The 26252-nt window shown below is 55.5% G+C and overlaps 1 protein-coding gene and 2 long non-coding RNA genes across 7 annotated transcripts; 1 reads left to right on the forward strand and 2 right to left on the reverse strand.

Annotated features, from left to right (window-relative positions):
- Nucleotides 1–2067: 2067 nt before the first annotated feature.
- Nucleotides 2068–9307, reverse strand: LOC135418667 (uncharacterized). The gene is made up of 4 exons (XR_010432615.1): nt 8936–9307; nt 6893–8368; nt 2874–3045; nt 2068–2376 (listed from the first exon to the last, which is right to left on the reverse strand). It is a non-coding gene; the product is annotated as an uncharacterized LOC135418667 (long non-coding RNA).
- Nucleotides 7097–13579, forward strand: BRINP2 (BMP/retinoic acid inducible neural specific 2). Of its 2 annotated transcripts, none has more exons than XM_064664150.1 (7): nt 7097–7392; nt 9306–9496; nt 9654–9844; nt 10198–10303; nt 10643–10879; nt 11058–11280; nt 11620–13579. In XM_064664150.1, exons 1-7 carry the CDS (start codon nt 7097–7099, stop codon nt 12734–12736), a joined length of 2361 nt encoding a protein of 786 aa, XP_064520220.1. In that variant the 3' UTR covers nt 12737–13579. The 2 variants fall into 2 exon arrangements, with proteins under 2 accessions (XP_064520220.1, XP_064520221.1); XM_064664151.1 differs by having other exon boundaries at nt 7097–7377.
- Nucleotides 13580–13689: 110 nt separating this feature from the next.
- LOC135418666 (uncharacterized) lies at nt 13690–23670 on the reverse strand. 4 transcript variants are annotated; one of them, XR_010432612.1, is made up of 5 exons: nt 23159–23670; nt 19968–22202; nt 19487–19650; nt 15818–18929; nt 13690–15039 (listed from the first exon to the last, which is right to left on the reverse strand). It is a non-coding gene; the product is annotated as an uncharacterized LOC135418666 (long non-coding RNA). The 4 variants fall into 4 exon arrangements; XR_010432613.1 differs by having other exon boundaries at nt 13690–14359; nt 14877–15039; nt 15818–19650; XR_010432614.1 differs by having other exon boundaries at nt 13690–14122; nt 14296–15039; nt 15818–19650.
- Between the last annotated feature and the right edge of the window lie 2582 nt (nt 23671–26252).

Genomic DNA, 26252 nt, shown 5'->3' on the forward strand with positions numbered 1-26252 from the left:
CGGCGGCTCCGGGACCCCCGGGCCACGCCCCGCCCCGCCCCGCCCGCCAATGGGGAGGCGCGGGGAGGCCGGCGGCGCCTCTGATTGGCTGCGGCCGCTGCATATATTATCGGCGGTGCGGCGGCGGCGCCCGCGGAGCGCGGCGGGACCCGGCAGGGCCGCGGCACCGGCAGCGCCTGTCGCGACAGTCGCGATCGCGCGATGGTGGCGGCGCCGCCCGGGGCCGCCTGTCCGCCTGGCGATGGGACGGCCGGGAGGCGGCGGCGGGGCAGCGCCCGGGGCCGCTGAGGCGGAGCGAGTCGGAGCGGGACGGCACGGAGAGGCGGCCGGTGCCCCGCCGGCGCTGAGCCGGAGCCTGGGGTGAGTCTGCGGGGTCGCGGGGGGGAGTTGGGGATCGGGGTGAGCCCGCGTAGGGACTCCGCCGGGGGTGGGAGGGGGAAGGAGCCGTGGCGGCCCCGCACGGCGGAGATGCCGGGTACCGCTCGGTGACCTTGGTCAAGTTGTGTCCCTGCTCTGGGATCGCTTTGCAGCCTCTCCAGCGAGGTTTGGAGTCGGGGAAGGCACCGAGCCCTTCCCGGGCGGGAGCCATCGCGGTGCGGGGCGCTGCAGGTGCAGGGAGCTGCGACCGGCCCGGTGGGAGCGGGTGCTGGCGGACTGCCGGGATAAACGGGATGCCCGGGATGCTGGGACCTGCTGCTGTATGCAACGGGCACTGCTCAGTGGGAGATGCCCGTGTGAGACACCCTGCGCCCGCAGGGACCGGAGGAGATGCCTCCTGAAATGTTTAAAGACGCGTTTCTCCGGTGGGCACCGCTGTATCAATAGCCGGTGGGGGGAATTTCCCCCCATTTTCATCCCCGCAGGGCCCCGCTTCACCGGAGCACCGGGCCGAGCAGCGAGTGACCCGTTGGGAGGTGTTTTCTCGCCGCGGGCGGCTACGGGGCACAGCATCGGCAGCTCAGGGATCGGGAGGTTCCCGCTGCGAGGCTCCGTTCCCTTCCCTAAACACACATTTTTTCAGTAGGAAACAAAACTCTGGGTCTTTAAAGCACTGGAGAGCGTCAGCTCTCGGCGCAGTAGTGCCCACCCTGCCCTGTCGCTTCCCAGGGGACCCGCGTGTCGCTGTCCTGGAGCAGCGGTGGCGGGTCGCGAGGTGCCCCCGCTGTGGTCCCGGGGCCGGGCAGGGTGAGCCCGGGCGCTGCCGGGCAGCGTGGGACCTGCCGGCAGATGTCAGTGTCCCCTCTCTGTCAGCAGCCAGGAGGGTCCCTGCCAGCCCTGGAAATGTTGCAAGGAGGCCCCTGCACTTTTTCCCGAAGCGGAGCTGTCTTTGGTGGCCGCTCGGTGACAGTTTGGAGACCTGGGGAGCAGCAGGGTTCTGGGAAGGGGAGTGGCCCCACTCTGACAGCCCAGATCTCCTCCCTCTCTCTGCCCAGCACCAGCCACCCACCACCTTATTTATCCTGTGCCGCTAACGCTGAGCTGCTGCTGTGCATCACTGCCCACCCGTGACACTTGTCACCTGCGTGAAGGCAAGGGAGAGATGGGAGGGAATGGTCCTCACCTTGCACTGCCTCCAGCTCCTGCAGGAGGCTGGTACTGGGCTTGCAGGGTCCGTTGAGGGGCAGGAGCCGTCCTCCCTGGGGAGGGGGCTGCAGGGGTGCTCTTTTTCCCCCAGCTCCTTGTGGAGGGGGGTGCTCTTCTCCAGCGATCCATCTGCAGGGATGCTTTGGGCTGAGACCTCAGCACAAGGTGGGGGAAGCTGGGGCTGCTGCTGCTGTCACCACGCTCGGGGGAGTTGTATTTTGCACACTGCTTTACTTAAGAGGCTTTTTCGCCTGTGGGTGTGAAAGTCTCGGGTGTGCAAAGCCAGAGGGCAGAACACATGGCACTGGTACGACACACTGCACGCAGCTGCCATCTCCCCTGGTGGCAGCCCAGGCTTCATTTCATTTGATGTCTTATGCAAATCCTTGGCTCCCCGAGTCCTGGGATTTTCTGCTATTTTCCTTTACTCTCATCTTCAAGTGTCTTGCTCTCGAGGATATGAAGAAAAGCTAATAAAACGGGCTGCGGAGGGTGGTTTGCGGGAGCCCAGCGAGAATCAGTTCACAGCCACCACCGTGATCTTCGGCATCCCTGCTCCGGCAGGACGGAAGGCTCCGAGGTGGCTGTCCCCACGCTCGCCGCCTGGAGCCGTGTCTCCGGGGCCGGGTGCCAGGCGGCTGACAGCACCCCGCCGTGCCCACTTTGCCAGTGATTACCACGCTGCTGTCGCTCCGGCGGTGCCTGGCTCGCTCTCTTAATTACCCCGGCAGATTAATGAGGCCCTGGCGCTTCCTTGGGAGCGTGCGGATGCGAGCCCGAGGATGCAACTCGCTGCAAACCACACAGAGCCGGGGAGGGGGGGGCGACGCAGGCAGGGAGAGGCAAGGCAGGGTGTGAGGAAGCTGGGTGCCACGAAGCCCCAAGTAAGGCTGGTGGCTCCAGAGCAGTGGGAGAATCCAGCAAAACTGAGCCCTTTGGGATTCTCTGTCCCGGGGGGTGCAAGCAGCAGAGCAAGAGGTGCCCTGGGCGCCTGCATGGATTCATAGACAAGGCTCAGCTGAGGCAATCCACTTCAGAAACTAAACTGCACTTAGCCTTTGCCCAGGCTCTCTTAAGTGGCCCTAATTTGATAAAGCTTTCCCACATTTAATGAGAAAGTGATTCAGTCACTAGGTTTGATGTTCATTCCCTCTAAAAGGCATCCCCAAGGAGCTCGAGACCCCTCCCCATCACTCCCACGTGGATGCACCTTTGCTCTCCCTGCACCCCAGGGACTAGCCTGTGACTGGGCACATCCCACAGCTCCACCACCAACAGGTATCATGTACCTGGCACAGATGTTGGGTCTCGCTTTTGCTCTGGGCTTCAACTCAGCATGTACAGGGGGTAGTTTCAGAGTCCATCTGGAATCTTCCTGTTCTTCCTCGTGGCACCTGGCAAATACCACTGCTGCCTCTCCCCAGTGCACACTTCCCAGTTTCTGTATCTCTAAATCTGCTCCTGCAGCATGAAAGGGCAGAAATCAATGCTAATGTCCCTAACAATTAGCTAACGTCTTAATTATCGAACTCAGCCTGATTAGTGGTGGAGCACGTGGCTCTGGAGATGCTGTCGGCATGGAAGCAAGCAAGACCTTGGCATAGCTCCGGTGTTGTGCTGAGGATGTTGCTGCTGCCACTGCCAGCTCCAAGGGCAGTAGAGAGGCTTTTGCAGCTCACTTGGGCATCCCCATCCCACACCTCATACCAGTGCTTTGGTCTCTCTTGAGCCATTTTGGATGAGAACACCCACCACACCTTGCCATCTCCAGAAATTGCCACAAGTTATTTTTAAGATGCAGCTCGTAATGAATGACAGTCTGGGTCATACATCAGCCACCACTGGAGAGGCACCAGGGTGTTCTGCTGCAGGCAACAGAGACACTGAGGGCTGCAACAAGCTCAGGAGGACTTGGCCAGGAAGGAGGTTGTGGTCCTGGGAAAATTTGCCAAGAGTATTTGCGTTGGCACTCTCCTTCCGTCACTTTGGAGTTTTTATAGAAGGGGGAAAAGGAGGGGAAAAAAATTAGCAAGCTGGAAGTTTTCCAACTTTTGTGATGCAAAACCCTAAATCAAAAGGATGGAAAAAAAGAGTAGTCAGATGCTTCTCATCAAATCTTCATTCTTTTGGATCAAGGAAAAGTGATTAGAAAGTTATTTCCAGCTCTTATAGTAAGGTCAAGGGGGTTACTCCTTTCCAAAGAGCTTTACTCTCCCCAGCATCTCAGGAGGATGCTGGTGTGAGCACGTGGAAGTGCACCCCAAAAAGCATTGCCCCAACCCCACAGAGCGGCAGTGCAGCCCCCTCCCAGCAAAATCAGAGCCTGCTGTCTGGACTAAGGACTATACAGAGCTATGGCAACATCTGCACATACTTATTTTCTATAACCCCTGATCGATAGGAAATAAATCAGCCCAGCTAAGGGTGGTGCAGGAGAGCTGCTCCTTGAGGAAAAGCTGCTGGGTAGCTCAGTGCAGCCCCCACACAGGCTCTCCTTGGCTGTTCCTGCCTGACCTGGGGCTTCAAGTTCCCGTTGGCAAGGATGCTGGTGTGCGTCAGAGCGTGTCCCCAAGCAGGAGCCACCTCGGAGGTGCCGGCACACATGGTGTAAATAAGAGGGAGGTGTAAATAAAAGCTCACTGAGCACAGCTGCAAACTTTGCTTCCATACCAAAGGAGACCTTCACTGGTTTTGCACCAGTCTGACCCCAGTCAAGTGCTGGAAATGCCCAATCCTGACTATTTTTATTGCTCTGTAGTACAACATGAAGCCTCCACAAGGACACGTCTCATGCTCAGCCTTGAATCTCAGGACAAGCCCTCCAGGGAAGGCATTGGGGTCTAGCTGCTCTAGGGACCACAGCCTAAGGAAAGAGGTGACCCAAACTGGCTCTATCCCTAATATCCATCTCCACAATACTCACCCAGATGCTTCCTGCCTTAAGTGTGGTGCTTGGGTGGGAGAGGGTGTTTGGAGGGGAAGGAGAGCATGGGGAGGCCCTTTTGGGGAAGGCATTTAGTGGTGTCCCCCAGGGTGGTGGTGGAAAGGGGAAGCTGTTAATACCCAGGATGGTTTGCTGGAAAAGACAGTGCTCTGCCTGGTGTGTCCACCCACTAAAAAACCCCCTCTGTGCTTTGAATCAAGAAAAGGATACTCACATGTCGTCATTTACACCAGGGAAGGCCGTGGGGTGACTGGTGTAAGACCATCCATACCAGTCTGTGGTGGTGGAAAAGCATCCCCTTTGCTGTACAGACCCAGGTGGAGGAAGAGGGGAGAGGGACCCAGCCAGGGAGCATCCCCTGCCCAGCCCCACCTCAGCTGGAAGTAGGTCAGGAGCCACCTAAAATCCATGGATGGTGATGGGATGAGGAGATCGGCTGTGCCAAGCCTGTTTGTGAGGCAACAGGCAGGCTCCCAGTGCACCAGATATTTAAACAAGGTGTTTTGCTGTCACAGCCATATTTAATGCTACAAGCAGTGTGTTTCCATGGGCAGGGTTTAGAAAGATGCTGTTCAAGGATGCTTTCGCCTTGGCTTCTCAGCTGAGAGCCAGAGTGCTGCTTTCCTCCCTGCAATGTGGGAAGGGGATGAAATCACGGAGAGTTTAGCCCATGGTCATCATCTAAAACATCCACAGGGTTTCCTGCCTGACCCTGGCTCCCACCATTGCCTCCTGGGCACAGCAGCTTGTCCCAGATCAGTGCGGCAGCAGGACCCATTGCTGCAGGGCAGCAGAGGGTCAGGGGGGTTCAATCCTGATCCTTGAGAGCCCCTTTTGTCCCCAGACCACATCAACTTAAAGACCACCAGCAGATATTCCTGAGGAGGGGAGCGAGGTGCTTGTCTGCTTCAGACAGACGCTGCATCCCGGCTGCCTGCTTCCCCCCTGGGCCAGCTTTGGTTGCAGGCAGGGAAGCAGGCAGGGAGGATTACAGAGCAGCCAAAGTGCCTCAGCTGCTCAGCCATCACCCACACGTGACAGCGCGCGAGCAGCTCTGTGAGCAGCCGGCATCAGGTCCTGCCACATTTTGGGGGTGGCAGATGCCCCCTCCAACACTTGTGACACAGAGTTAGGAAACCAACCTGGCATTGCCTGTGTCCCACCCCAGCATGGGGGTCCCAATTTTTTGGGCCATGATTTGGCCCATGGGCGACTCCACTTGTCAGGAGCAGGAGGCAACTGCCAGGGCATTATGTGGCTCCCTGCCAGGACGGGAAAAACCAAGGTGACATGCAAAAAGATAGTGTGGGGGGACAGAAAAAGCCCTGCCTGCTGTTCCTGCCCGCCCCACTGCCCCAGCACCCCAACCTGGTGATGCGAAAATCTCAGCTTTTGTTTAAAATTCACAGGGCCCCAGCCCCGAGGGCTGAGTGAGAAGCTGAGAAAACGTAATCAAAGGGCACCCTTAAGGGTTTAAAAATAGAAAAGAGGGAGGAAAAAAAATTTAAAAACCATATTATTACATGTTAAAGCTTGATGATTCATCTGGCAAAGCCCCGTTTGGGAGAAGGCGGGGTTGGTGCGTGCTCGGCAGGGACAAGCGCCTGGGCTCTGGGCCCCCACCAGCCACCTTCCTGGAATAAAAATCACCTGCCCTGGAAGCACTGCAGTGACAGGGTCCCTGCTTTTAGGCAAACAGCTCTTGCTGCCTGACAGCACACCTTGCCTCATCCTGGCTTGGCCAGACCTTGCAGATCCCCGTCTCCCACCTTCACTTACAAATTCAGGCTCTGGCCCTGTGGCTGCTGCCTCCAGAAAAACTCTGTCTTTAGTCCTGCAGATACTGCTACGTTGGACTTTGAAAGTGGAAAGGCCTTGACTCGAGATAAACATCATTTGCACTCAAAACACCGCTGCAATAAGCCCAGCCAATCTTGTAGTGGACATCCATCCATCCATCCTTGGGGTGAATATCCACCCATTCATCCATTCATCCACTCACTCACCCTTGGGGTGAACCTCCATCCATTCATCATCCCAGCCACTAGCAGGACACAAAGAAAAGTCTAACATCAACCACACATGGTTCAATCCATACCTGGAGAAGCTCATTATTCCAGTTCCCTATGATTGTTATTTTTTAGCCTCCCCCTGAAATGAGCTGCACACGCTCATGACAGGCAGCCCCAAAATGTGGAGCACAGTCACCCTGCTGTCCCACCACAGTAGCAAACTCAGCTTGATGGGCTGATGTGTGGCAGAGAAAAACATAAAGAGAAAGCCACAAATTCCTTAAACAGCCATTAGTCAGGACTTCATTTAACTTCAGCAGCAGCCAGCACCCCTAACCCCATAAACCCTTACCTCCTGTGGCACAACCGGTCCATGCCCTCTCTGGATCGCAGCTTTCCCCATGTCAGCATCCCAGCAGGCATTCCAAAGCTTGTGGTTGCTCCTGGTTTATATCCAAGTCCTCATGGGCTTCCCTGCTCCGTGTTGCAGGGCAGGGCTGTCCTGGAGGATCTCCGTGGGGTGAGAGAATGAAGAATCCTGCCAGACAGCAGCAGGATGGGGCGGCAGGACCTCCCACACGCTGACGGGCCCCCGCCGATGCTCCCGTGGCCGCTGGCCCTGCTGGCCCTGAGCGCGTGCTGTCGCTGGGGGGTGGCTGGCGGGGCGGGCAGCACAGTGCCCCAGCAGCATGCTGCCCCCTCGACCCCTTCCTCTTCATCCTCCTCCCCCTCCACCCGGGCACCCCTCGACTGGCTCCTCACCGACCGCGGACCCTTCTACCGAGCCCAGGAGTACGTGGACTTCATGGAGCGGTACCGGCAGGGTTTCACCACCAGGTACAGGATCTACAGGTGAGAGAGAGGCCATGGGCACCCCGAGAGGGAGATGTGGGGTGGGGGGCTGCAGGGGGCACGGCAGACCCTCCCTAATCCACATGAGCTGACCCCAGTGTGTGGGAGGAGGCTGCCCATCAGCACAGACAGTGGGTGGATGGATGTGAGATGCTGCTTTCCCAGGGATGCTCGTGGTGTGGCCAGGCTAGGCTCCAGACAGGATTTGCCCTTAGCCAGGCGGGCTTTGGAGCAGAGGCTGGGCTGGAATCAGCCCTTAAGGCAGGAGGCACAGAGCCCACTGGGCTGGATGGGTCTCATGCATACTCCAGCCCCTTTGGACATCCTCCACCTACTGATCTGCCCTGAACTGGAAACTGGGGAGAGCAGAAGGGCCAGCATGCACGTGGGATTCATCCTTCAGCCCCTTTGTCCTTTTGCCATGCACATAGACATCTCTGTGCCAAGTTACTGAGCCTACCTGGACTGACAGCCATCTGGGGCTGGGGTGCTGCTGACTGACCAGCATGTGAAAAGCTACCCTGACTGACCCTCTGGCATGTCCCTAGTGCCATCACCCCCTGGACTGCTGCAGTGGGAAGCTATATGTGTGGGGCCAAAGCTGGAGGGGGTTTCTTGTCAGCAGAGAACCAGATTTGGCAGCACTGGGGTCCACTGACTGCAGCAAAGGGTCACCCCATGATAGCCGCCCTGGGAAACCCACTCCACCACCGCCAGGACCTAAGTGGGGCTGTCACCTCCGAACGAGCCCTTTTTCCTTCCTCTCCTCGCCACCAGTGCTGAGCCCTGGGGGTTTCCAGCCTGCCCGCTGCCTCTTGGGAATGCTGACGTGGCTGCTGGGATGGCAGCCTTGTTATGCAGCCTGGCACCCCCAGAGAGCTTCTCTCCTCTTTCCTGTGTGCTGACACTGCCATGCCGAGGGACCTGCATCCTCCAGGGATGTTGCTGGTGACGGTGGTGGGACAGGAAGGAGGACCTGGAGGAACAGCAGCTGTCTCACACCTCCTCTGAGGCAGAGAACATGCCATCAGCCTCCGGGGCTTGCTTTGTCTGTGGGATGGGATGGAAGAAACTGGCACCCCAGCCCCAGTCCTGAGGGAATGTGTCTGCAAGGGGAGAGGCAGCATCCCCCCCAGCTCTGCTACTGGCACCAACATCCCACTTTCTAGGCCCAAAGATCATGATGGGAGGCAACCTGACATCCACCAAGCCCACCGGCTGCTTTGCAACCATCCACCCCTCTCTCCTTCTCCCTCTCCCTCCCTTTCCCCACCAGCCCTAATTAAACTGTCTGAAAGCCACCGCCTGGTTTTAATTAGAGCAAAATGCCGAAGATTAGGCTGAAATTTGCTGCCAGTTGTTTACGGGGCCATCAGTTGTTGGAGGCAGTGACAGGCTGGTGCTGCTCCCTGGGGCCAGGCGAGGCCAGGGGGCCCATTCACAGCCTCTGAGGCTACAACCCACTGCATCCCAGCACCTCCAGCTTCCCACAGAACACTGCCTATACTTAACACCACGATACCCCCAGACGTTGGATTTTCACCTGGATCTGTAGGCGTGGGGCTGGAGGATGGATGAGACCCATCTGGCCCAGCCCTGCCCTGGGCTGTGATGAATGCCTGCCAGAGGTGCTGGATTAATCAATATCAGGCATCTCTGCTGCTTGTAGCTCGTTATCAGCATCAATGGCTTAGGGAGGGACAGCACTTCTGTCCTGGCTGGATCCATACCTGGCGAGCACGCAGCAAATCCTTCACCTCCGATGGGGAGGTCGGAATGATCCTGAGAGGAGTTTTCCAGCTACTCACCACCCGTCCTGAGGTGGAAACTGGGGACAGAAGAAGGGAGAGCATGCATGTGGCATGGCCAGACCTGCTTCAAACTCTCTCCCCACTGCTGCTCTCCTCCCGCAGAGAGTTTGCTCGCTGGAAGGTGAATAATTTGGCCCTGGAGAGGAAAGACTTTTTCAGCCTACCACTTCCCCTGGCCCCCGAATTCATCCGCAACATCCGGCTGCTGGGACGCCGGCCCAGCCCCCAGCAGATCACTGACAGCCTCATCAAAAAGTATGGGACCCACTTCCTGCTGTCTGCCACGCTGGGAGGTGAGTGCTGGGGGTCCTCACCCCAACTCACTTCCCTTGCACAAGGAGCGTGCAAAGGAGGGAGAGTGGGAAAATAAGCACTGCAGGAGGAAACACGGCCAAGAAAGGGAATGTGAGGACCCCAGAAGCCTCCCAAAAGCATTGTGTGTCCCCCCAGGAGAGGAGTCCCTGACCATTTTTGTGGACAAGCGCAAGCTGAGCCGGAGGGCAGAGCCCGCTGTGGGGGCTGGGAACAGCTCGGGGGTCTCGCTGGAGACCCTGCACCAGCTGGCAGCCTCCTACTTCATCGACAGGGAGAGCACACTCCGGCGGCTCCACCACATCCAGATCGCCACGGCTGCCATCAAGGTGGGCAAGGGCGGGAGGGAGAGAGAGAGGGAGGGAGGGAGGGAAGGGGCAGAGCGGGGAAGCAGCAGCCCCGGGCCTCGCCAGTGGCCCCTCAAAGCTGGCTGAGACCCTCAAACAGCATCACCAAATAGGGCAGAGCACTGAAAGGTAACACATTCCGGTTATTTACGGGAAATTGGGCACGCTAATAAAGGCACATTTTTCAGCGGGCTGCAGGCAGGGCTGCCGCCTGTCAACAAGCCAATTAGCAGGTAATTAGTTGTCCTCTGCAAGCATTGCCTCACTTGGGCATGGGGTAGCACATGCCCTGGGTCCTTTCCTATGTCCCTGACCACCTGCACACACCCCCTTAGGTGACCGAAACACGGACAGGGCCACTCGGCTGCAGCAACTACGACAACCTGGACTCGGTGAGCTCCGTCCTGGTGCAGAGCCCTGAGAACAAAGTGCAGCTCCAAGGTAGGACTAGACGGACAAGTGCCACCGTGGGATGCTTGTGGGTGCACAGGGGGTTGTAGGGGAGGATGCTGGCACAAGATGCTGCTTTGAATTTAAGGGCTGGGGAGGAGAGGGGATGAAAGTAATGAAAGCTGGGCAGGATGAGGTTGTTGCTTGTCTGCCAAGAGGAGCCAAGATCGATGCAGAGCCCAGACAAGCGGCTCCGTAGCAAATTGATATGATAATTGTGTGAGGGTGGGCGCCTAGGGCGGGGAGGAGGCTCATGCCCTCCTCGCCCGGGCAATGTTTGAAGGGCTCTGCAGGTGCCCTGACGCTCCCGGGGCTGCCTCCCGCTCACAGGGCTGCAGACAGTGCTCCCCTCCTACCTGCGGGAGAGGTTCGTGGCGGCCGCCCTCAGCTACATCGCCTGCAGCTCGGCCGGGGACCTGGTGTGCCACCGGAGCGACTGCCGCTGCCAGTGCCAGCCCGCCTTCCCCCGCTGCAACTGCCCCGAGGCCGACATCCAGGCGCTGGAGAGCAGCCTGGCCCAGCTCTGGAGAGCCTGGGAGAGCCACCACGGCCAGTTTGAGGAGTCAGGTGAGGTTGGGGAGACCCTACCAAGCATCTCCTTCCCCTTGTGAGCAGACCAGGCTGGGCGGTGGGGCTCCAGGGTGGCTATCTCACCGTGAAGACCTCAGAGCTCGGGTGGAGTGAGGTGGCTGTCAGCCTCACCTTCACTGCTTGCTCTCCTGATGCCGTCTCTTTCTCCACACAGAGGAGTTTCAGGCCTTGGTGAAGAGGCTCCCCATGGACCGTTTCCTGAACAGGACGGCCATCTCCCACTTCTGGGCTATGGATCTGGATGTCCAGCATCGCTACCAACAGCTGGGCACCAGCCTGAAGCTGCTCTCCAGGAAAACCTACCGACTCATCCGGCGGCTCTTCAACCTCAGCAAGCGCTGCCACCGGCAGCCGCGGTTCAAGCTGCCGAAGGAGAGGTAGGGTGTCCCAACATCCCCATCCCGTGCCAGGGATGCTGCTCAGCTGCCCATGGAGGGCTCAGATCCGCAGCCCACCTCCCTGTGGCTGGGACTGGAGGAGCTCCTGCCTTGCTGGAGGGGTGTCTGGGGATGAGCAGACAGCATGCCTCTGCCATGGCACCTTGGGATGTGGCCCTGAGAGGGGGTCCAAACCTGGAGGTGGAAAATGGGGCTCAATTCACAGGGGGCCACCAGCCGAGCAGCAAATGAACACAAAGTGGGGAGCTCTTCCATCCCTAGGGAAAGTCAGTTGTGTCCCATGTAAGCACCTCTCCTTCTGTGTCTGCTCTCCATCAGGTCCCTCCCTTACTGGTGGAGCCGCGCACAGTCGCTCCTGTACTGCAGTGAGACCACCGTGCCTGGGACCTTCCTGGAAGAAAGCCACAGCTGCACCTGTCCCTCGGACCAGCCCTCCTGCCAGGGCTCCATTCCGTGTGCCTTGGGCGAGGGGCCAGCCTGTGCCAGCTGTGCCGAGGACAACAGCACCCGCTGCGGGACCTGCAACCACGGCTACGTGCTCACCCAGGGCTTCTGCCGCCCCGAGGTGGCCGACTCGCTGGAGCACTACCTGGGGCTGGAGACGGACCTGCAGGACTTGGAGCTCAAGTACCTCCTGCAGAAGCGGGACAGCCGCATCGAGGTGCACTCCATCTTCATCAGCAACGACATGCGCCTGGGCAGCTGGTTCGACCCCTCCTGGAGGAAGCGCATGCTCCTGACCCTGAAGAGCAACAAGTACAAGCCCGGGCTGGTTCACGTCATGTTGGCCCTCTCCCTGCAGATCTGCCTCACCAAGAACAGCACGCTGGAGCCCGTCATGGCCATCTATGTCAACCCCTTTGGGGGAAGCCACTCGGAGAGCTGGTTCATGCCCGTCAACGAGGGCAGCTTCCCAGACTGGGAAAGGACTAACGTAGATGCCTCTGGCCAGTGCCAAAACTGGACGCTCACCTTGGGCAACAAGTGGAAGACCTTCTTTGAAACGGTCCACGTCTACTTGCGGAGCCGCATCAAGTCCCTGGATGACAGCTCCAATGAGACAATCTACTATGAACCCCTGGAGATGTCAGATCCCTCCAAGAACCTGGGGTACATGAAAATCAACAGCTTGCAAGTCTTCGGCTACAGCCTGCCCTTTGAGCCGGATGCTATCCGTGATCTGATCCTCCAGCTGGACTACCCCTACACCCAGGGCTCCCAGGACTCGGCCATGCTCCAGCTCCTGGAGATCAGGGACCGGGTGAACAGGTTGTCACCCCCTGGCAAAACCCGCCTCGACCTCTTCACATGCTTGCTCCGCCACCGGCTCAAGTTGGCCAACAACGAGGTGGCAAGGATCCAGTCCTCCCTGAGAGCCTTCAACGCCAGGCTGCCCAACGCCCTGGAGCAGGAGACAGGCAAGCTGTGCAGCTAACGGCCTCGGAGCCAGGGGGCTGGGAGAAAGGACTTCCTGGGGAAGGGGGGGGAAAACAACCACCCTAAAAAAATTTAAATCAAGGCCTTACCTTAGTGCCAACCGCGTGCTTCCATGGTACACCCAGCGACTGGCCAAAGAGACACGGGGCTTGAGCGGATGGAGGGTGCCAGGGGACTGTGGAGGAAGGATGGCTCGTGCAGCACAGTCTGGCTCCAGGTGCGGGGATGATGCCAGCACAGCCGCCACGTCAGTGGCCGGGGAGATGTGCCAATGGCCCAGGGGGATGTGGCCTGGCCAGAGGCAGCTGCTGGTCCTGCTGGAGCAGGTGCCCCACCCACCGTGAGGATCCCCCAGCAGCGGTCTCCTCATCATCCCAACTTTTGTAGTCTTTTTAAGAGGTTTCTACAGGCGCCTTTGCACCCACATCCCCCATGATCCATCCTGCAGCCAGACCCTCGCACACAGTGCTGGTGGGGCTCCAGAGCGCAGGGCCCCGAGATCCAGCAGATCTCCCCTGGGCCCTCTTCAGAAGCATCTCACACCTGCTGGGGCACCAAGGCATCATCCCTGCCTTGTATGGGAAGGACCTGGCACCTGCACCATGGACGCTGCCAGCACAGACACCGGCGGAGACCTCTGGGCCACAATTCCCTACAAAAAAAACCAAAAAACCCTAAAGCAAAAGAAAGAAAAAAAGGAAAAAAAAAAGTTTTATTTATGTATTTATTTATTTGGTTTGTTTGGGAGGGTTTTTTTTAAGCTTATTTATTTGGGGAGTGTCATTTCTTGTCAGTGGCTCCAGCCAAGAGACATCTTAGTAAAATGTATCTGTTTAATATATTTTTTAAAAAAATGCCTTTTTTGAGCAAAAGAGCAACCAAAACCAACTGAGATTAAAAAAAAAAAAAAAAAAAGAAAGAAAAGAACAGAACAGTTACTGTCATCCCTGGCCCTGGCTTTTCCCGTGCTGTGAGGCTCCCTCCCTCTCTCCCTCCTTCCCAGTGCTGCTGCCACTGCCGTGCTCAGTGCCTGACTGGAATATCAAGCAGTGGAGCTGCCCGTCTGTCAGATGGGAATGATTGGTACCCAGACAAGTGGAGCTCACTGCTTCACTGGATGCCCTCATTCCTAGGATGAGGATGAGCTAGGGAGAGGAAGGAATCAACCCTCTGACCCACAGCATCCCCAAAGCAGGAGGTGTGGACAGAGGGGATGGTCCAGGGAAAAGGAGAGGAGTGTGAAAAGTGTAGCAGTGTGTGGATCTGAGCCTGCTCCCTAATCCTCCCCGCCTGTCAAGACTTGCCTGCTTGGATGCTGCAAAAGCAGTGGTAACCCAAACTCATCCATCCTGCTTCTGTCACCCGACTCTCCTCCATCCTCGGGCTGGGCAGATAAAGAGATAAACATGAGTAAAATAACACCAGGAGAGATAAATAGATAGGTGAGAGGAAAATAAAACTGGGATAGATAAACCACACTTGCTATTTATATTCCCTGTCTAATCTATCAATCCATCAGCCTGGCTCTTGTGGCTGTAGCATCCCTCAATCTGTCACCTGGATGTCTCTTCTCCACACATCTGTCTTCCTTTGCCCACCTCTCCTCCCTTGCCTCCCAGTCCTAAAGGAAAAAAGAAAAAAATCAGGCAATTAAACACACCAGGAGGAAATGGGAAGTCAAAGCCATCATCTCTGCTCCCCAGGGGAAGCCAGGAGACATCAGCCCAGGGATGAGGAGGGTATAGGTGGGAAGGCTGGCAATGCTCCCGAGCAGGCAGGGCTGCTGGGAGGCTTCCCAGCTAGTAAGGCTATTTTGGCTTCTGCTACTTATCTTCCTGGGCCTTCACATCACTTCTTGGTTGCCCAGAGAAGCTGTGGCTGCCCCATCCTTGGAAGTGTTCAAGGCCAGGTTGGGTGGGGCTCTGATCAACCTGGTCCCTGTCCATGGCAGGAGGTTTGGAACCAGGTGAGCTTTAAGGTCTCTTCCAACCCAAACCATGCTATGATTCTTCTCCGCATCATCACACGGGCCATGTGTCAGGCTAACATTGATCTACTCCATCCTCTGTCTTCTCCAGACGGAGCATTTCCTACTGTGTTTTTCAGTGCCCTGAACCAGTCCCACATCCTAAACCCACCTGAACATGAACACAAGAGTTGTTGGGATGATTGGCAGCATCTCATGGAGCCTCTTGAGGCGTCCACTGAGGGATGGACCTCAGGCTTCTCTGCCTTGGTGCTGGATCCAGAGACAGGCGGGTGTGCAAGGACAGAGGTGGATGAAGGCTCTTTACTTTCAATCTAATGCAAAAAATAAAAAGGGGGAGAGAGGGGGAGGCAGACAGCTGGAGAGATGTGCTGTCAACTCTGCATCCTCAGCAGCTGCCCCCAAGACTGCACTCTCCTCTCTCCACAGCTCCCCCCCAGCAAGATTCCATCGACTATGGATCAAAAGCAAAACGTTTGGCCCAAAATTGCCAATTCCCATCAGGAATGAGGCGGTGCACAACATTCCAAGCCTGGCAGCTGGCACAGCACCTTCTCAGCAAAGCACCCCATTGGGAAGCATAGGAGCCTGCAGACAAAACCATCAGCCTCCAACACCATGGGGCTGCACACTCTCTTTAACCCACTGGAAGAAAAGACAGGGCTGGTTCCTTCAATTTTGCTGCCAAATTGCTGTATTTTGGGAGAGAACCACTTCCACCTTTTCAGGGGGGCTGAGGGGTAAATGTGTGAGTTAGAGCAGCAGCATTGTACGTGTCCCAGGAAGGGACTGCCAGGCTGCATGGGAATCTCAGGTGGAAGCAGCCAGGTCCTCCCATCCCTGTTGGGCAATTAAGGCACTCAATGGAGGTGATTAAGAGGATGAGGTTAATAACTGGAGGTCAGCATTTGATTACCTTGCAGTGTTTTCCCCTGCAAAGAACAATGCCAATGGCAGCAGAGCTGGCTGGAGAGTCACTGCTGCACAGCACCAGCAGGGTCTGGTCTCGGGATATAAACAGCCAGTGTGCCACCCTGAACCAGGAATTCAGCGTCAAACCCATTAGGTTTTAAAAACTGGGTTTATCCTTACCTGGGCTCTGTGTTCACAGGAGATTCTCTACAGCACGAAAGCCAGAAAACTGCCTTTAAATAACGAGCAGAGCTCCTCACTTGCTTGACTGCAGACACCTCGGTTCCCTCTGGACACATTTATTCAGCAGCTCTGCCAGGGAAAAGGAAGCCGGGGAAAGGCTGGGATGTTTCACCCCCAGGCCCAGCAGCAGGAGGGGGTTATCTGCAGAGTTCTCCCCAGGAAGAGCTCACGGCTCCCAGATGGGGGCTGGTCCCACCTCCGTGTCCCACCCTGAGACTGCCAGTGATGGGCTACAGCTGAACCAAACAGCTCACAGCTCCAGCTCTCTAACTTACACCCTTTTCCTCCTTCCTGTTTTCACCCCTTTTCTGCAGCACTGGCTGAGCCTTCAGCCCTGTGTGCCAAGGGCATCACCATATCAGGCTGTGCCGAAACAGCCAGGACAGTTTTTCCATGACGAGCCAGGATGGAGAGATGCTGTGGGGCTAAATCTGCATCCTTGCTCTAGCCTGCCTCAGTTTACCCTCTCATAGCTCCCAGCTGATGCTGTGTCAGCCTGGGAGAACATGGAATGTGCAGGGAATAAAACATCACAGGAGAGGAGGGAGGGCTGAGGAGGGTAACACTCTTTCTTTGCGTGCAAACTGCATGCTGGTGCAGATGTTGCTTGAAATCCATCACCATGGTCTCTTGGTTTGGGCTGCAGGATGGGCAAGAAGTGAGAATCACAGGTTTGGCTTGGCAGGAGGCTTTATGCTGAGCATTTTCCCAGGGCTCCTCTGGCTCTGTTAGGTGCACAGAACCACCAGGCAGCTGCCAACAGATCTGCTCTGCTGTTTGACAGCATTTCTGGGGGAGGCAGGCGATACCAGTTTGCCTGCAGACCTCTCCATGCCAGCACGGGACTGCTCCACCTTCTTCCTTATAACACAGTTTCACCACAGGTACCAGAGATGCCCCTGGGCACGCATGGGATCACCACTCACTCTCCCGACTAACCCAGCAGATGGTGGGATGTGATCCCTGGGAAACCAGCATCCCCTGGTTGGGCAGTGTCCTGCTCCGGAGCTGCTCTGCCAACACAAGCCCACAAACTTGTCATTGTTCTCTTCACACTCCAGGCTCGTGGGTGGTGGGGTTTGCCATCAGCCTCCCTGCTTCCCACTGCCTCTCTGAAGCCCAGTGGCATCTGCATAGCCAAGAGATGAGCCAAAACCTCTTTTTTAGCCTCATCTTTTTTTTTCCTCCCCCTTCTCCTGACAAGCTCAGAAGTGCAGTCAAGGTGGCAAATTAGCACCAGAGCCTCGTTAATTGGCAGGCAGGAGCCTTCTCCTGCTGTTTGGGCTGTCATCAGCTGCTTCAACGCATTTTCAGCTTCTCTCTCTTTGGGTCTATTTTCTCCCTTTGCCGACGGTGGGCTGGGTTTTTCCTCTTTCAAATCCATCGAGGCTCTCATCCTCCCATGCCATGCTCCCTGGTGTTTTCTCTCCAGAAAGCATTCACAGGGCCTGTGGTAAATGGCCACTTCTTAGAGAGCATGAGGGGACAATTAACAGGCTCTTGAAATGATGACAACCTCATCTTCTTCCTCCCTCTTCCTCCTCCTCAGCTTCCTGCCGCAGTCTCTGAAGAAGGCAGGAGAAGCAGGACAGTGCAGGTAAGAGGGAGGTTTCTGTGAACCCAGGTATGCAGGAGGTATCCCAGCCACCCTCCTGTGTCCCCACTAGGAGCCCAGTGAGGACCTGGGGTGGCTCAAACTGGTGGGGATCTCAGGAATCCCCGATCCCAGTTCCTCAGCTCCCTTCTTCCTTCCCCACTGACTCCTCCTTAAGCAAAGATGGAAAAGCACAACCTTACCCACCCAACCCCACCGCCTGCACTACCTCTTGGCCTCCTTGAGTGCCCTCAGCTGCTCCCAGCTCTCAAGGAGACCCTGGGGAGACCTCTTTAGACACCATCAAATAAAGCCTCTTCACAGCATCCCATTCTGCAAGCAGAGAAATTTGCTGGGGACTGAGAATGACGACGGCAAATTGCTGTTTCCTCCCCAGGCTCAGGGCTGGGAGCTGCTGCTGCCAGCAGTGCTACCACCATGCATTAAATACGGGTGCCCTGCCCTGGGCTGGCACCTCAGCGGGCGTAAATCAGCCCTGCTGGAGCCAGGGGCATGGCTGATTCATGGCCAGGAGCCTGGCTGGAGGACTTACCTCATCAGGCTGGACCCTGACCCCCCATCCTGGGACAGTGGTCCCAGGAGAGAACCCCCCTGGGACACTGAACCCCCCACAATGCTCCCAGGGGACCTCTGGGCTGTGCTTCTGGATCAAAGGTTGAGACAGTTGAATTTTGGTGGGATGACAGGATACATTTTGGAGGGGTCTTGCTAGAGGGTAAAGCTCTGTGGAATAATATCCCAGACAAATCTGCAAGACAGACCTCCTGCTCCTGCTACACATGCCAGGAGCAGAGACTGACTGGATGGAAAGAAAGAAGGAGAGAAATCAGTCAAATTATTTTTAAAAGTGCTCTCCCAGCCTACAGGCATCCTCTTCTCCGTACACAAACCCTCCTGGGATACACAAACCCTCCCAGCCCATCTGCCTCAAAATCAGCAGTGGTTGCTACATCGGTTACCACCTTCCAGCTTTTCCCTTAATATGATTGCCTGCGATAGTTCCTCTCCTTTCCCTTGCCCCTGGCATTATCGATCCACTCAGGGAGATGGGAATTGAGGGAGATAAAGGGTCTCAGGGACCTATTTCTCCACCTGTAGCCCATTTTATCACTGGGAGAGCCCACTCCACCAAGGATTTATCTCCCACCTTGTTTTCCCGAACTGGTTTCTATGGGTGTTTTGCCAACATAACAGTAAAAAAGTATGGCACATAAACCACCCCAAATAGTGTCCAGGGGTGGGAAATCCTATAAATCCCAGGAGGCTGCTGGAAGAAGAGAGATGTTTGGATTGTGCCTGCTCCATCCAAGTCATCTCATCAGGAGGCTGTAAATCGGGGGGGTCCCCCAAAGCCCACAGAACTCCCTTAGGAAGAGATTCCTTCTCTCCTGAGCCTCGGCAGTGGCGATGGGAGCAGTGCTCGCAGAATAGCTCCTGGGGGAACAGAATCAGTGATTACCCAAATTAGTTTCTAATAGCTTTTATCTCCTAATTTCTACTTTGTCAAGTGCTAAAATCCATTAATAATCAAGAGACCATGTGGAAAAACATTTAACATCCCAGCTGCCAAGAGCTCCCACCCTGTCACGCTCCAGCAAAGTTAAGGGAGAGGAGGAAAAAAATAATACTTTATTTTTGAATCTTAAATCCAGCTCTCCAGTTAAACCATCACCTGCTTTTGCTGATCTGCAGGATGATGGGACAAATCCATGCATGGAGCCACAGATGCTGCCCCTCCATGCAGCCCTTATTAGAGAATATCAACGTGTTCCTCCATGGGCTGAGGTTGGGGTGGACCTTTTCCACTCTTCCACTCTCCAACAGCTCTCCCAAAATACTGCAGCCCTTCATTCCTACCCACTTCAGCGTCTCAGCTTTATCCATTCCTAATCTTGCCCTCACAGAGCTGACCTCAGCCCTGCGGCCACGGCTCAGGTGGAAATCTGCCCCTGCTTTGCTCCGATTTGCATCATCACCCCTCTCTTAATCACCTGTTTGAACAGTTTAATGGAATTCTAATGAAATATTGCATTTCTGAAGCTCCCCACGATGGAATAATTCCCCCCAGCATCCCCGGAGGGATGCACACAACCGCTGCACGGCATCGCCCATGGCTCTCCCTCCACGTCTGGGCTGCTGCCCCAGCAGCAGCATCCTGCAAAAAAAGAGGGAAATAGAACCCTGTGTCCAACCCAGAGGTTGTTGCCTGAGCAACAGCAGAGGTGGGTGCAGGGATCCGGGCGGCACAGCCAGAGGTGAACTTCAGACAGAATTGCCGGAGGGTTACGGGCACCCTGTGGGAAAAAAGTGGGAGCAAGGAAGGAATTGGGATGTTGCTGCATAAATCAATGGCTGTGGGACTTGTGGGGAGGTAGGGGAAGCATGACAGGCTGAGCAGGGTCAGTACCTGCAGCATCCTGCATCCCAGCTGGGTGGCTGTGGGGGGGAAGTGGTGGTGGGGGCACATTTTACCTGTATCAGGATGAATTTGAGACAATCTCGTTTAAAGAATACTGTTGTCCAACATGCCCTGGCCTCACCACACATTTCTCCTTCCTCTCTTGCCAAGGTGACCTGAAGAAGGAGACTGAGATGCTTTTCTTTGCACCTTAACCATTGCCCAGAGGCAGGAGTGATTGACCCAGTACAGCAAACCCAGTATGCCCCTAGAAACAATAAGGCCTCATCTCAACCTGACTGTAAGTCTGTTGGCCCATCCAAGGCTTGGTGGGCACATGCAAACTCTGTCCTGAACCCCTGTGCCTCGAACAGCCCTGGCTCAGGTGTTGGTCAGGCAGAGGTGAGCCCATGGCAGTGGCACTGTGACCACCTCAGGGCTGGACCATTGCCAGCCAGGATCCAGTCTTTGTTAGGACATCAATCCCGTAGTGACCCTGCTGGTAAAGGTTGGGACATCACTAGCACCGTGCACATTTATCCCCCACTCTCCTCCTGCTCTCAGCAAGGCTCAGAGTCTGGTTATGGATTTATTTGCATTTTGCTGTTGGCTCACACATCGTTAAAGAGCTGCTGTGATGTTGGCTCGGGAGCTGCGGGCCCCGGGCACTCATGAGCCCTCCATTGACCACTGCACTGTGGTCACATCCATACATGGAGTTAATGGATATCACCTCCACCATGGCACTCTGGGCCCTGGGGATACACAACATCACTCAGGATCAAACCCCTGCACAGGCTTTCTTGCACAGGGCCGAGTGTCAGGGGCTGCTACAGCACCCACGTCATCCAATCAGAGGGTGATGGAATGCCGGGATGGGGTCCATTGCTACAGGTGCTTCCCAGGGGTTTGCTCCAAACCAAGAGAGATTTAGTTGCTGGAGGAGAGGGGGGGTTTTAGTAAGGTCACACACCGAAATACATCCAGACACATCCAGTACATAAAACTACAGTCTGTTTCCCCTCTAATTGGTAATAAATGTAAATGTTTAGTTATGCCTGGCTTGGGAGCTATGAAAAACACATCTGGCTGGCTGATTTTCCTGCCTGCCATCTGTAGCCAAAAGGAAATGCGAGAGGTGTGTGTGTGTGCACCTGAGCAAGGTGGGAGAGAGGGAGTGGGAGCAGGAACGGAGAAGGAGGAGGATTGCTGGAGCAAGGAAGGTTGTTGCTGGAGGGTGGTTTCTGGCCAGGGCTTTTCCCTGCTCATGGGGAACTCCAGGTTCTGTGTCTCTGCTCGGTTTCCTGTGCTTCTCTCCAGGTAATGCAGCCCTCAAAGGAAGGGCCCATTCCTGCCACAGCTGCTGACACAGTATTCCTGCAGGCACTGGTAGGGGAAACAAAGCCAGCAAGTCTCTGGAAGTCTCCTCCTGGCCATTAATTTCCATTAACCAGAAGCTCTGATCTGCTCCAAGCTTGAGCAGTGCCTTATGCAACCCTTCATCCCACACAAAGACCTTATGGCTGAAACGGTCAGACCCTGCTGGCAAAAAAGGGGTGCTCTGTCCACCTTGCCCCTGTTCCAGAGCTGTCCTCAGGTCTGCAACACCTGACCTGCAGCACCATCCCCACCAGTTAAAGACTGAGAGGAAACCACTGACCCAAGGAAGCAAACACAGTCCGTTCTCAGCTCTGAAAACTTTCTCACTCCCAAGGTCCCCCAGGGAAGCTGGGAGAGTCAAAAAAGCTAATGAGTACAGAAAGCCCAGTTTGCCACAGAATTAAGTGCAGGGGCAGACGTAGATTCCCCCTCCCCACCTCCCAAACTATGGGTTTCTGCCCTCTGCCATCAGCAGCTCCGGCCCCCACAGCAGTGCCACGTGCTGGATTCACACCAGCCCTATCCCAGCTGGGGCTCTGGGCACCCAGCAGCCTTCCTCCTCCTCCTCCTCTGCCTGCCTGATTCACTCTTATTCTGACAGCAACGCCTCTTACTTTGAAGCAGGTTTTTTCGGAGAATGAGCTTCGTTTTCCAGATCATCCCCAAAGAGCCTGCGAGTACTCGCTCTCTCGTCCCTCCCCCTGCCTTGATCAAGGCTGAGGGCTGAAATCCAAGTACATTGATCAAAGCGGCTTCTTCGGGCGAGATTCACTGGCAAGGAAAAGCAACAGTTGTTGGGGAGCCGGTCCAAGGGGCCCACGGTTCCTCACCAGGAAGAAGACGGTAGTGGTGGGTAAGAGGTGAGAAGGACTTCACAGAGCCCAGGGCAGCGAAGCAAAGAGATTTTCAGTGACCAGTGGGGTTGTAGGCTGTCACAGGAGAGAGGAATGCTCTGAGATTCGGGATTGAGCAGCAGCCAGACATCCTACTTCTGGGCTCTCCTAGGGAAAGATGCAACTTTATATATGACTGGGACAGAGATCAGTATGCCTGGGCACAGCGTGGCTGTGTCCAAAGTCTTTTGCCTGGAAACAAAAGCCTCCCATTCCTAGGGGGCAGCTTTAAAGCAGCTCAGACTCCACAAAGCCCAGTGAAGAGTGTTGGGCTGGCAGGCCCAGACAGCAGCCCCCTGGTTCGGTGCCGAGCGACGGGGCTGGATGCCAGGTACTCATGCCAAGGTGAAAGCAGAGATCAGGCAGCCAGATGGCATCTTCCCACAAAAATAACCACCGGGACACAACACAGCTCATCTGCAACTGGGGGCTAAAGCTGGGCCTGATGTGGCCAGTGGCTGCCCTGAGGGGGAATGTGCCAGGTGGGGAGGGGGCAGCAGGAGCAGAGGTCAAGCCAAGGGCAGGGATAGGCAGGTAGGGAGCCAGTGCCATCGCTGGTGCTTCCCAAGAGCACCTGGAGTCTGGCTGGCTTCACATTTAAATGTGAGCCATGCCTTTATGGCTGGCTTGTGATTGCCCAGCATGTGCTGTTGAGAAAGGGAGCAACAAAAGGGGGGAAGGTGGGGAAGGGATGGTGGCAGGAGGGGGAAGCTCTTACTTGGGTGACCAACAAAGGTCACTGTTGGTGGGACAACCGCACAACCCACCACCAAGAGGCAGCCCCTGGGTGAGCTCCCGTGCCCTACAAGGTCCTCGAAGCCAAGCTTAAGGAGGAACTCAGCCACATTCAGCTGCAGCCCCCCAGAAGGACACACAGCCTTCAAAATACTGGGGCAGGCTCTCCTGAGAGGTCACACCAGCCCCCAGTTATTGGGGACACCCACTTTGATCATCTTTTCCAACTCCAGACATCAACCCAGGGGCTACACTACCTTATTCCCTGGTGGGGTCAATCTCCTCAAACTCCAGGTCTCAGAGCTGGTGAATCAGATCTGCAAGGTCAGGCCATCAGCAGGTGCAACTCCAGGAGATTTAAAACCAGCCACGAGGTCCATCCATCCAATGGGAAGGGTCAGATGCAGCCAGAAAGGCCAGCAGTGACATTTGCATGCTGCTCCTGGCAGCCTCCAAGCCGCTGCAGCAGCTGCCTTTGAGCACTTTTCATCTAGTTCAATGAAAATGAGATGTTCAAGTGAATGAAGATAATTTAATAATGAATAGCTCCAACTTATCGGAGAAGTTCTCCATCCCTGCCTGACAGTCGCTGCCTCTAAGTGCAGTTTAATAAGGGAATCACCATCACTCAACCCTGTGGTAGCAAATCAACATTTTGCTACTCAGGGAAAAGGCTCTGCACTTTTCTAAAGGGTGAAGCTATTTCTCAGGGAGCCTAAACTCTGCTGGAATTTAAAAGGAAAAAGAAGGAAAAAAAAATAAAAAAGGAAAAGAAAAAAGAAAAAGGAAAAGAAAAAAAAAAAAGCAGGGGAAAATAATGAACCAGCAAAGCAGCCCATCTTCAGAGGCAAAATGTAATTAAAAATAAAAGCCAGCTTGAAGAAGGCTGTAAGTCATCACAAGCAGCAGCCAATGCTGCGAGAAAAAGCGATGCTGGCAGAGCCTGCAAGTGGGGACACAGGGGGTCCTAAGTTTGCAGTGAGCCAGGACAGCATCTCAGCAGGACAACCAATCCATCAAGGTGCTGCTTTCTGCCAGCTAGGCCTAGGATATCTCCGTGATGTCCTATCATCCCCAGCTGCCTCCACTGCTGAGACAGGGCATCATCGTTCAGCCACTGCAGCCCAGCCACCCTGTGCCAGCTGCAGGGGATGCTCTCAACCTCTACCACTGTGGAGAAGTGCTGCAGAGCTGTCTCCACCCAAAGTCACTCTGTCTGTACAGCAAAAACGGAAAACGCTCACAGAACATCCTTGGTGGAGATGGATTGACCTGGGAAGCATCCCTGAAATGCTCAGTGTGGACAACATACAGTTCTCACCAGCTGGGCAGGCAGCCTTGGGCCCCCATCCCGCTGCCCGACAGCCAGCAGCCTCATCCGTGCTGAGGAAACACCTACAGCGAGTTATTTCTTCAAGGTGTGGAATCACCTCCCGCCCAGTATCGATCCAGGCAGCGAGGGGCTCCTTCCCGCCCGGCACTGCCGCCTCCGGCGCGGGCAGGGGGAGGCACCCAGGTGGGGGTGCCAGGCCCTGCAGATTCCTTCTGACACCTGCCAGCGCCGAGTGCTTAATTATTAATCACGTTTCCAGTAGCAATTGTTGCTCGTGCCAATGGAGTTGGACGAGACATCACAAGCAATTAGCAGAACCCTCCGCTGGCGTTCGGTCAGTACCTGCTTAACGCTCCGCTCACGTCCTCCCTGGGCTGCGGCGCAGGGAAGGGGGAACCATTCCCATCCCCTTTGCTCGGAGCCTGTCTGTGCATGGTGGGCAGGGACAGGATGCCCCACCACGGGCCAGCCCTGCCACGGCGCTGGCGTTGTCCCCTCCTGCGGCCGTGTGGAGCAGGACACATGGGACATGGGCTGCTGTGCTTCTACATGCCACCAGTGACCAGCCCTTGGAGCCACCAGGGTCTCCACCAAGTCTCCTGGACAAGCAAAGCCACCAGCAGGAGCAGTGGGAGCCGCAGTGGAGCCAGCCCCGAACCTGGACCACAGAGCGATCCCAGGGCCAAACCTCTGCTCTGCCACGGCTCAGGTGTTCAATCAAATTAATTTTTATCATAACCAAAGTGACTGGTCAGTGGAATCCAAGCAGGCTTTTCCTACTCATTGAGACGGTTTCATAGAGAGAGAGAGCAATTTTGGGAGCTTATTTTCCGCCTCATTGAGTGCCATGTTGGTGCAAATGAATATATTCCTTGGTTGGTGTAATGGAAAATACAGCTGTAAATGCTTTCTGCTTCATTTGGGTAAAGAGCTCCAGATAGGACTAAATATAAAGAGAATTTAAATGCTCTACTTCATTAAAAAAGTTGTTTCCCATTCTCTTTCTTCCCAAAAATATAGGGCTGCCAGCAGAGAGAGCAAAAGAAGGCTTTAAATTTACATCAGTGTCATGCTAACCCAGCTGATCACTCCCTGCCCATGGCTGGTGGTAGCAAGCCAGCAACTTCTGTTCCAGAGGTTCAGAGAGGTGGGAAGGTGAAGGCAGAGGATGGGATGCCCAACACCAGAGCCCAGGGTCAGGGCATGTCCATCTCTTTACCTCTATGATTCCTTTCAGGTAGTTGTAGACAGCAACAAGGTTCCCTCCAAGGTGAGCCTCCTTTTCTCTAGGATAAACACTCCCAGCTCCCTCAGCCACAAGACTGGTGCTCCAGACCATTCCCCAGCTCCACTGCCATTCTCTTGACACACTCCAGCACCTCGGTGTCTTTCCTGTAGTCAGAGGCCCAAAACTGAACACAGGATTTGAGGTACAGGAACGAAGTGCTACCTCAGCCCACAGCCATAAGCCTTCCTGGCTTGTTTTCCCTTCTGGATCCCTCTCCAAGCCACCCAGCAGCCTAACAGGCTCCCTAGTATCTCACTGAGGCCAAGGGAGGAGGAGGATCTGGCAAAGTCACTGAGAGCAATCCCATTTCATGCAAAATCTGAACCAATTTCTTCGCTAGAAGTAAAGGGTCACTGCAGCCCAAGGAGACACCTCAACAAATCTTGGGAGTCTTGAGCCTTACAAATCCCACTGGACCGGGGTGTCAGGTTGTGCTCTGCTCTTACTCGATACCAGCAAAGTGAGGGGAAGCTTTCATCTCTGCTAAATCCAATTTTAACCCAGGAGGTTCACAGGGATTACCCAGAACCAGATCATTTCAGTAGGGCTGTGGCAGAGCGGGGTGGGATGGGTGATAGGCAGTGGGATTACAGCTGACTCCAGGATAAACAGAGTTCACTTAACTCGGAAAATAACCACCTACTGCAATTTTGCTAAACTTTAAACTGCAACTTCTTACCCCCCAGAGATTCAAGTGGAATTGGTGGGAATTAGTTCCACGTAAGATTCA

This window comes from Pseudopipra pipra, chromosome 9 (assembly GCF_036250125.1).
Source record: "Pseudopipra pipra isolate bDixPip1 chromosome 9, bDixPip1.hap1, whole genome shotgun sequence".
NCBI classification, from domain to species: domain Eukaryota; kingdom Metazoa; phylum Chordata; class Aves; order Passeriformes; family Pipridae; genus Pseudopipra; species Pseudopipra pipra.